The sequence below is a fragment of the Scomber japonicus genome, chromosome 5 (genome assembly GCF_027409825.1).
Source record: "Scomber japonicus isolate fScoJap1 chromosome 5, fScoJap1.pri, whole genome shotgun sequence".
Lineage (NCBI taxonomy): Eukaryota > Metazoa > Chordata > Actinopteri > Scombriformes > Scombridae > Scomber > Scomber japonicus.
This window is the reverse complement of record NC_070582.1, coordinates 2,595,855-2,607,062: the sequence shown is the minus strand read 5'-3', so window position 1 is coordinate 2,607,062 and position 11,208 is coordinate 2,595,855. Positions and strand designations below refer to the sequence as shown.

At 37.6% G+C, this 11,208-nt stretch overlaps 1 protein-coding gene across 1 annotated transcript; it reads right to left on the bottom strand.

Annotated features, from left to right (window-relative positions):
- Positions 1-3,522: 3,522 nt before the first annotated feature.
- Positions 3,523-9,375, bottom strand: LOC128359177 (troponin I, fast skeletal muscle-like). Its single transcript, XM_053319612.1, has 6 exons — positions 9,368-9,375; positions 9,201-9,240; positions 8,127-8,255; positions 5,931-6,020; positions 4,501-4,674; positions 3,523-3,654 (listed from the first exon to the last, which is right to left on the bottom strand). The coding sequence occupies exons 1-6, from the start codon at positions 9,373-9,375 to the stop codon at positions 3,580-3,582; spliced, it is 516 nt and encodes a 171-aa protein (XP_053175587.1). The 3' UTR covers positions 3,523-3,579.
- Between the last annotated feature and the right edge of the window lie 1,833 nt (positions 9,376-11,208).

Genomic DNA, 11,208 nt, shown 5'->3' with positions numbered 1-11,208 from the left:
TTTCAGAATAAAAGACAAACCCGGCCAGCCAACAAAAAAAAAAAAAGACAAATCAGCTTCAAGTTTTAAGTCCAAATCTTTTAACCTCGCTGAAGGTCCTGCTGTCATTTCACTAGTCCTTCAAAAAAAACAAGTCCAACAAGCCTCCGAGGTCAGAGGTCACACCTGCAGCTTCACCTTTACACACAAACAAAAAAACCCCACTAAAGTCCCACCTGTGCACCCCAACCCCAGCGTGAGTCTGTATTGTTTCCTACCAGAGCGAATGAAGCCTCTCACCTACTGAACGTGAGAACGTGAGGAGGAAGGTGCAAGAAGAAGAAGAAGAGGAGAAGACACTGGCAAGTCCAGAACAGTAAAGATTAAACAGGGTATATAAGGTGTGAAGTGCACGCTCAGCACTAAGCCGTAACCCTATTTATGGTAGCGGAGCCACATCAGACCAATCGCTCCGCAGGCTCCAGAAATACCACCGCAACTCTCCGAGGAACATCGTAAATTTCTGCAGCAGGGAAGTCGTCTCACTCTGAGCTGGAAGCAGGACAGATGCTATCGGGTTGCCCTGGCACGGAGGAGAGGAGAGAGATACGAGAGAGAGAGAGAGAGAGAGAGAGAGAGAGAGAGAGAGAGAGAGAGAGAGAGAGAGAGAGAGAGATAAGAGAGAGAGAGAGAGAGAGGAGGATGATAGAGAGCGATTGTTGCACAACAGGAAGACGAGATGTCTGAGCAGAGGGACAGATTAACGGGACGGCAGTGAGAAGCTGTTAGATGTTAGTCACTCTGTAAACTTCACCTGATTCATTAAAACACATCTGAGTACAATACACACTCTGCTCACTGAAGGGAAACACGTCAGAATGAAGAAGCCACGTTAAAGTTAATACATGTTGTGAATCTAAAGTTAAACAGTTTAAATAAATCTTTTAAAATAAACTTGACCTACATTTATAAAACTACATCAGAGTCTTGATGTAAAAGTGATTCTACATTCGAGCAACGTCTGAATGAAGAAGTCAGGTTAAAGTTAATAAATATAAAATGAAGATTAAACAGATTAAACTAATCTTTTAAAATAAACTTGACCTAGATTCATAAAAACAGATTAAAATAAACTCAAATAATATATATATAAAAATAAAACAGCTGACTAAATGTTTTATTCTTCATTAGAGAAAGTTTAAAGTTATTAAATGTTGTGAATCTAAAGTTAAACACATTAAACTAATCATTTAAAATAAACTTGACCTACATTTATAAAACTACATCTGAGTTTAGACTCAGTTTTAAAATAAACTCTGTTGATGTCAGCAACATAATTATTATTCATTATTATAAAATGCTCTGAATCTTAAGTTAAACACATTAAACTGGATTATTTTGAGTTTAAAGTATAAAACATCATGATCTCATGGAGCTTAAATAAGACATGTAAATGAATGATATTACATATAAACATGCTTCAGTAACATTAAACATGTAAATTCAAATATTTATGAAACTGTTAATATTGATGTAAAAATGTTAAACAGCTGATAAAAAGTTATTAGAGCAACGCGTTATGGTTGCTATAGATACAGGTTATGTTATGGTTGCTATAGTTACAGGTTGTGTTATGGTTGCTATAGTTACAGGTTGTGCTATGGTTGCTATAGATACAGGTTGTTCTATGGTTGCTATAGTTACAGGTTGTGTTATGCTTGCTATAGATACAGGTTGTTCTATGGTTGCTATAGATACAGGTTGTTCTATGGTTGCTATAGTTACAGGTTGTGCTATGGTTGCTATAGATACAGGTTGTTCTATGGTTGCTATAGATACAGGTTGTTCTATGGTTGCTATAGTTACAGGTTGTGCTATGGTTGCTATAGATACGGGTTGTTCTATGGTTGCTATAGATACAGGTTGTTGTATGGTTGCTATAGATACAGGTTGTTCTATGGTTGCTATAGATACAGGTTGTGTTATGGTTGCTATAGTTACAGGTTGTTCTATGGTTGCTATAGATACAGGTTGTGTTATGGTTGCTATAGTAACAGGTTGTGTTATGGTTGCTATAGATACAGGTTGTTCTATTGTTGCTATAGATACAGATTGTGTTATGGTTGCTATAGATACAGGTTGTTCTGTGGTTGCTATAGATACAGGTTGTTCTATGGTTGCTATAGATACAGGTTGTTCTATGGTTGCTATAGATACAGGTTGTTCTATGGTTGCTATAGATACGGGTTGTTCTATGGTTGCTATAGATACGGGTTGTGCTATGGTTGCTATAGACACGGGTTGTTCTATGGTTGCTATAGATACAGGTTGTGTTATGGTTGCTATAGATACAGATTGTTCTATGGTTGCTATAGATACAGGTTGTGCTGACATCAGAGATCCTGCTGGAGACATTTTTGAAGTTGACTTTCATGTTCTCATCTTGTACATGAACAGAATGAGTCTCTAACATGTTTTTAATAAAAGTTTAGAACAGATGAGGTGTGAATGAGTCTGTAGAGGCTGTAAAACATCACATTTAGGCTCAATGAGGAATTAAATCCATGTTTTATGTTGTCATGGCAACAAAGAGGAAGGAAATGCAAATAGCACTTTGTTGGTGTGAATTCATATAAAGAGTCTAAGAACAGATGCTGTGTTGCTGTATAGATTGTAGTTATATGAATAAAATTGATTTATGTGTAGATTTAAAATTAAGTTTTGGATTTTGGTGCCACAAAAAGAACAATAAACTATTATTACCTGTTAGAGTAATTAAAGAATATTATAGATTAGATTGACAAATTAAAGATTGTGGGATATTATAACTATAGAAATATGTGTGTTTGTTTTTAAATGAAAGAAAACATCAACAGTTTAAACGACACTTCATGCAGTGAGAAGAAGAAAAAGACTTTAACTCACCGTTCATAGAGCTCCGGGATGCCAAACGTGACGGAGATGTTAAACCCAAGAATGGAAATGCTTAGCAAGAAGCCAGATTAATAAAAAGTAAAGATACTAAAAGAGAAATGATGTAAAGGAAGGAGAGAAAAAGGAGGAGGCTCTCTGCTGACATCTGGTGGATTATCTGAAGACGAACCTACATTAAAGGACTGAATCACTTCTTTCTGTACTTATTCCTCCTTTTCATTCTTTAGCACTAAAAAGACTTTAACACTGAACAATATCTACTTTATTTGACTACTTTGAAGAGGAAATCTGTAATTTTACATTTAAACTGAAGGTAAAGTGACTCTGAGCCTCCAAACAGCTGCTTCTGCTTCCAAACTGATCTTTTTATAAATGTAAAAAAGTCTCAGTTTCAGTTTAATAGCAATAAGAGAAGATAAAGAAACCTTTAAGTTGTCTAATTATAAAAGCAGAGAGATCTCAGCTAAACTTCCAAACATCTGGAAACAAACTGCAGCGTGAGATCGTTTCATTATTCCAAAAAATAAATTTAATGAGTTTAACACGTTTTTCCAATTGCATGAAAAAAAGGTGAGATGTGACAGTGAAGGAGGAGGAGAGGAAGAGGAAGAGGAAGAGGAAAGGAAGAGGAAGCTGTGAAACCAGAGTTTAATTATTTGAAAGTCTTTAGGAAGTCTCAAACATCTTCTTCCTGTCGGCTTTGTCCTCGATGTTCTTACGCCAGTCGCCTGCATCGGTCGCCTGCAGAGCAAAAAGGATTCAGGTCACGTGACCAACATCAGCTGATTGTCTCCATGTGGTTTAGTTTAAATTTAAAGGGTTAAAATGTGAAAATAAAGGCATGGATAACTTCACACTTTCTTTTTTTGTGGACTCAGCATCAAATTTCTGCTTTTAATCCATTTAGAGAGAATATATTAGAGGATTATGGTAAAAATGTCTAAGTGGTGTAACCATAAAAACTTTGTACCAAATAATTCAACTTGCTTAAAAACAGTAAATAGTCAATAAAACACATTCCTTCCTTCCTTCCTTCCTTCCTTACACCATATCAACTGGTTTGGCATGATCTTACATCCTTCCTTCCTTCCTTCCTCGACTTGAGGACAACAGGAAGGTTAATATAAAAGTTATAATGTAAGATCATGCCAAACTAGTTGATATGGTGTTAGGTAGGAAGGAAGGAAGGAAGGAAGGAAGGAAGGAGTCATGATCTTACATTATAACTTTTATATTAAATAAAGCTAATGGAATACTATTGTTCTAAATATTACATTTAATCTGGGTAACCATGGAGATCAGGAAACATTTACAGTCATTATTAGTATAAATCCACTTAAATACACTGTAGGTGATAAAATATTTAATATTAATCATTCTTTTGTGGTTACACCATTTGACATTTTGTGGTTACACCATTTGACATTTTCAGGAGCATTCAGTCTTACTTTGTACATTTTAACAAACCTGATGCTGCTTTTTAAAACTAGTTTTGAACATATTTTTTAATTGATTATCTTACCAACCTTTATTAGTCACTGACCTGAATACGTAACAGTAAAGCATGAACATGAAGCTGTGACTCACCTCCTCTTTCACCTCCTTCTTGACCTGCTTCAGGTTGGACCTCAGATCCATGGTGACCTTGTGTTTGGATCCCAGCAGAGCCTGCAGCATGGTGTCAGCTGACATACGGACCTTCTTCAGAGCCGGCTTCTTCACTCCGGCCAACTCAACCACCCTCATCTTCAGATCCTCAATCTGGTCAAACACACAGAGAGAGTTTACACATAAATCATGATGATTTCTTTCTGTCCGGCCGGCTCGACCCTCAGCTTCACCTCTGATTCAAATCTGATTCCTTCTCAAATCCTGTCTGACTGTCCACACTGTTTTTATCAAGTGTCCAAATCGGATTTGGCTCTGTTCAGACTGTGCCACATTAATGACCGATCTGACAGGTTGCTGTGGCAACGTCGTCGGAGTGGAGGCGTCATCACAATACACGCCGTATTGTGTGATGTCATATAATTGCGACAGAACAGAGCCATCTCCCCAAAGATTAAGAATATGGTTTGGTCCTCTGTCCATGGACTGATGTTTACGTCCTCCGTTGCCTCCAGTAATATCACCTAGCAACAACAACTGGAATAAGTCCTCCAGTGATATCACCTAGCAACAACAGCTGGAATAAGTCCTCCAGTGGTATCACCTAGCAACAACAACTGGAATAAGTCCTCCAGAGATATCACCTAGCAACAACAACTGGAATAAGTCCTCCAGTGATATCACCTAGCAACAACAACTTGAATAAGTCCTCCAGTGATATCACCTAGCAACAACAACTGGAATAAGCCCTCCAGTGATATCACCTAGCAACAACAACTGGAATAAGTGCGGGTCTGGTGTCTCATAGAGTGACATAGCGTAGAGACGTAGAGAGACGTCACGGACAGTCAAATCTGATCTGAGTGTTTGGATGTTCAGACTCAGACACATCTGTCCAAATGAGATCTGAAACTTCCTCCCAAACGTGGTTTCAATCTGGTTTACTAAAATCGGATTTCATGTGATTTCAGACTTCATAAGAGCCATCTGGTTCCAATCTAGATTGGCTAAAAATTTGATTTTGGCTTGCAGTGTGAACGCAGCCTCAGATCATAGAACATCAAAGTCCAAACTAACAGCTGTGTTCAAGTTTAGCCTTGTTTTGATCAATAGTTTAACTTTAAACCCAGAGGAGCTGATCTCAGGAACTAAACCTTGAACAAGAAACCAGGTAGATGCTGCAAATTAGACCCTTGAGGAATTTAAACTACACTCGAATACTCCTGCATTCACACACAAGGCTGAAAAACACACAGATGTCTCTACATTTAATAGTTAATGATGTTAATAAACTGACCATTTTGTCATTAAGCTTTTTCTTTTGTACTAATCAAACCTTCAGCTCTGTAGGTTTCCCAAACATCACGTCCTATTTAAACTACAGCGTCTATAACTGAGAGTGTTTCTACCTCTTTGTTTGTCTTTCCCACTTTAGCCTCAGCGTCGTATCTCTCCTCATCGATCTTGTCCAGAGCCTGGTGAAGCTTTTTGCAGATATCCTGTAAAAAAAAAGAAAAGAAAAAGAAAAGTTTACATAATCAGTTCCTCCGTTCTTCTGTCAGGAGTTAAAATGAACATGAAGTGTGTTTATGTGTCTGTAATGATTCCTCCTGTTCATACTGAGCATTAGAAGATCCCTTCATAATGTTTCCAATGGAAGTGATGGAGGACTAAATCCAGACTCAAATGCTTTTACATGTTTGTATCTTTTCATTTTGTGTGTAAATGTTTTTTATCTCCTTTTGCGATTTTTGCATTTTATTTCTTCCTCCAAATATTTTACTGAACTACTGAACTAAAACTGAATATGAAACTGTATGTATAGATAAATAAAATAACAATAAAAACAAAAGAAGACAGACTTGAATATTTGTGAACTGATCCTTTAAATCAGGGGCGTCAAACTCATTTTAGTTCAATCACATCACATAATATATAATATATGTATAATATCTTTATTATAACAAACCATCTACTTCTATGTGAAAAATGAGCAGTTTCAACAATATTCTGTAGCTCAGATTATTTTGCACAACTTCATGTTCTACTTTACATAAGACATGAAAATATAACATATAATAATCAAATATTGAAAGTGAAAATTACAAGAACTTTATGAAACCATAAAAAGAAATCTTATAAAACCTGTATCCATAGCAACCATAACACAACCTGGTCTGTCTGTGCGTTACATTCCTCATACAAGTGCTAAAGATTGACCTAAAAGTTAAATGGGTTCAATAAATTTAGTTTTTGAGCAGATATCATGACAGAAAGTGAACTCTACCAAATGGTTGAGCACAACTACAAAATATTAAAACTAGGGATATTTACATAAAAATGTAATATCGGGAAGTATCGGTATCGGTTTTTATAACCAATGTTTGTTCTGTAGCAACAAGAAACTCTTGGGTCGCTCATCGTCGCTAACCGTTGCTAACCATGGCTAACCGTTACTAACCGTGGCTAACCATGGCTAACCGCTGCTAACCGTAGCTAACCGTTACTAACCGTGGCTAACCGTTGCTAACCATGGCTAACCGTTACTAACTGTTGCTAACCGTTGCTAAAATGGCTAACTGTTGCTAACCGTTGCTAAAATGGCTAACCGTTGCTAACCGTTACAAAACGTAGCTGACCGTGGCTAACCATAGATAACCGTTACTAACCGTAGCTAATTGTTGCTAACCGTAGCTAACAAGTCCATAGCGTCCACCGCCATGTACACGAACACACAAACAGGAACGGGGTTGAGCGGTCTTATCCTGCATGTCATTCCCCTCTCTCTGCCTCCTGTTTCCTGTCTATCTCTACTAACCTGTCCATTAAAGGCAAAAAGCCCAAAAAATATATACTTAAAAAAACAAACCAGGAACGAGCTTTACCTTCTCGTTGTCATTTTCTCTGTTATGTTTTCGGCGAGTCGCCTCTGTGACGTCACCGCCAGAGTCCGGTGGGTCCTATCTGGGTGCTACTCTGTTTTTTTTGTTTTTTGTTTTTTTGTTTTTTGTTTTTTTCTGTGTTTAAAATTGATTTCAAAAACTACATTGAGTGTATAAAAATGGTTAAAGATAAAAAAAATGTGTGCATACTGAAAATATAATTCAAGAATTATTTAAAGAAATATAATCTGCGTCGCTGGTTTATTTGTTATTTTTTATTGTTTGTTTGTATATTTGTTTTTTGGGTTTGTTTGTTTTTTCTATGTTAAACTATGTATATATTCCGCACATATTTATGTTAACTTATTTGACTTATAAATTTGTATGGTCCTTATTTTATTTCATGTCAATGTAAGATGTCAAACGTTGTTGATTTCACCATTGTATATTTGCTGTTTGTAATTGAAACTTTTTCAATAAAGTTATATATAAAAAAAAAAAAATTAAATCTGGGTGCTACTCTGCTGGACACACAACAGCTGAGAGGAGCGTGAGAGTACTTCCTGTAAAGGTCCCGCCTCCAGAAACGGGGCTGATGTCTGTGGTTTGGAGCTATTCTATTCTATTCTATTCTATTCTATTCTGTACCGGTTCTGGCCCACGTGCCTTATGTTTGACACCCCTGCTTTAAATCTTAGTGAAGTTTCATGCATGTTTTTTTACCACTAGAGCTGCATGGTCTCCGCTCAGGTCGGGGGCGGGGCATTGCTCCTCCATGTGACCTTCTTTGACGGCAGCGAGGTCGGTGGCTTCCTGCTCGAGCCAGCTGGCAGCGATCTGCAGCATCAAACTCTGCAGGAGCAACACACACACACCGTTACACACATACACACACACTGTTACACACACAATACACTGTTACACGCATACACACACACTGTTACACACACACACTGTTACACACACACTGTTACACACATACAACACACTGTTACACACACACACACACTGTTACACACATACAACACACTGTTACACACACACACTGTTACACACACACTGTTACACACATACAACACACTGTTACACACACACACACACTGTTACACACATACAACACACTGTTACACTAATAACACAGGAGCAACACACACACACACACTGGAAACACAAAGGAAAGGAAAGAAGACAGGAAGGAAGGAAGGATGGAAGGAAAGGAATGGAAAGGAAAGAAGACAGGAAGGAAGGATGGATAGAGGGAGAAAAGGAAGGAAGGATGGATAGAAGGAGAAAAGGAAGGAAGGAAGGAAAAGAAGACTGGAAGGAAGGAAGGAAGGAGAAAAGGAAGGAAGGATGGAAGGAGAAAAGGATGGAAGGAAAGGAAAGAAGACAGGAAGGAAGGATGGATAGAAGGAGAAAAGGAAGGAAGGATGGATAGAGAAAAGGAAGGAAGGATGGAAGGAGAAAAGGATGGAAGGAAAGGAAAGAAGACAGGAAGGAAGGATGGAAGGAGAAAAGGAAGGAAGGAAGGAAAGGAAAGGAAAGAAGACAGGAAGAAAGGATGGATAGAAGGAGAAAAGGAAGGAAGGATGGATAGAAGGAGAAAAGGAAGGAAGGATGGAAGGAAAGGAAAGAACACAGGAAGGAAGGATGGAAGGAGAAAAGGAAGGAAGGAAGGAAAGGAAAGGAAAGAAGACAGGAAGAAAGGATGGATAGAAGGAGAAAAGGAAGGAAGGATGGATAGAAGGAGAAAAGGAAGGAAGGATGGAAGGAAAGGAAAGAACACAGGAAGGATACCTTGAGATGATGCCTGCGGCTCGATGTCATCTTCTTTCCCCTTTAATGATCAGAATAAAGTTATATTTAAAACATCATGAAGAGATTCTCTGTAAAAATGCTTAGTAACGCAGATTGTAACGGTTTCCATAGCAACACAATAATAATAATGATAAACTTTTACTTACTCAGACATTTTGACTTCTTTAGTTTAAGACTGTTAACGATCAGAAAGAGAGAGAAGAGAGTTAATATCACATAAAGCAGAGGAGTCAAACTCATTTTCATTCAAGGGCCACATGGATGGAAGGAAGGAAGGAAGGAAGGAAGGAAGGATTGAAGGAAGGAAGGAAGGAAGGAAATAAGGATGGAAAGAATGAAAAAGTGATAGGAAGGAAAGGAAGGAAGGAAGGAAAGAAGGAAGGAAGGAAATGGGATTAGGAAGGATGGAAAAGGGATTAGGAAGAAAGGAAAAGAAGACAAGGAAGGAAGGAAGGAAGGAAGGATTGAAGGAAGGATTGAAGGAAGGAAATAAGGATGGAAAGAATGAAAAAGTGATAGGAAGGAAAGAAGGAAGGAAGGAAATTGGATTAGGTAGGATGGAAAAGGGATTAGGAAGAAAGGAAAAGAAGACAAGGAAGGAAGGAAGGAAGGAAAAGGGATTAGGAAGGAAGGAAAAGAAGACAAAGAAGGAAGGACGGAGCGAAGGAAACAAAGAAGGAAAGAAGTAAGAAAGGGAGGAAGGAAAGAAGGACAGGAAGGAAAGTGGGCTGGAATGGACGTCTTGGCGGGCCAGTTCTGGTCCACGGGCCACATGTTTGCCACACCTGACATAAACCAATAAATACATGTTTATATCATGAACTCTGCTGATAATAAACATTTTTATTCTTTAAAAATATTCTTTTGTATTTAATAAAAAGAGTCAAACATCAGCGTTTCCTGTCTTAGTCACAGACTGTATAAAAGAAACAGACGTAACATCCGTGACGTCACCCATTGGTTTGTGGACTGCTGCTCGGAAGCCAATAGTTTCGAATCTGAGCAGCGCCATCTTGAAACTTTCAGGTGCATGCTGGGAAAAATAAAAACATGGATTCTACTTATATGGGCATGAGGCGGAGCCATGGGCGGAGCGGGGAGGTTGCTATGGTTACGAGGGCTGGATCTCGAGGACATTGGTCAATCAACCTGTCAATCAGGACGTAGCCACGCCCTAATGCATACCCTGCTTTATCGTCACATATAAAATCAGGGAGGCCAAAATGTCCCAAATGAACATCATACTGCATTGAAGAAGGCTTTAAACTAGCGATTGAGACCATAAACACATTTTGAAAACGTTTACTGAGGTTAGAAATCAAGTGAGAAGTTGGTGAATTCTCCATTGACTTGTATAGAGACGGTCGCCCCCTGGTGGCCTTTTGATAGAATGCAGCTCTAAGTTACTTCCTGGTTGGCTTCATTTCAGAGGACAGGAACTCCTCGCCTGGGTCCAACGTCTGTGTTTTTAAAAATAGCAACTTCAGGATTTTAGGATTCCTGTAATCAGCTGTCTCAAAGGGTCAAAGGGTCAAAGGTCAACGCTGACATTTATGATGACGAACATTAAATATAAAGTGTTTTAAACATTCACACATTTTAAAACCAAACTTCATATTTTTAATAATTGGCTCAAACTGAATCAGATTTTAATTTATAATAATACTTTATTATTATATTAACCTCATTTTATTCTATTGTGCTTGTTTTTGATGTTTCAGATTCTTATATTTTATTTATTTATTGTCTACTTCATTTTAGATTTATCTTATTATTGTCTTTCTATAGTTTTAACTCCTTATCAATTTTATTTGTCCAGCTTTTTATTAAACTTCATCTTCTATTTTACTTTTCTTTTATCTTTTTAATCTATTTTAACCTCTTTTTTTAACTCTAACTTTTAATAAACCTTTTCTCTTTTTCCCTCTTAGTTGATTTACTTATTTTTGTCTATTTAATTATTTATTTCCACTTATTTTGTTTACAT

Excerpts from the sequence above, each read along its gene's own strand:
- LOC128359177 (XM_053319612.1), bottom strand. Across the intron at positions 6,021-8,126 it reads GAGACCATGCAGCTCTAGTG|GATATCTGCAAAAAGCTTCA; the intron begins GTAAAAAAACAT and ends TTTTTTTTACAG. Across the intron at positions 4,675-5,930 it reads TGGGAAAGACAAACAAAGAG|ATTGAGGATCTGAAGATGAG; the intron begins GTAGAAACACTC and ends GTGTTTGACCAG.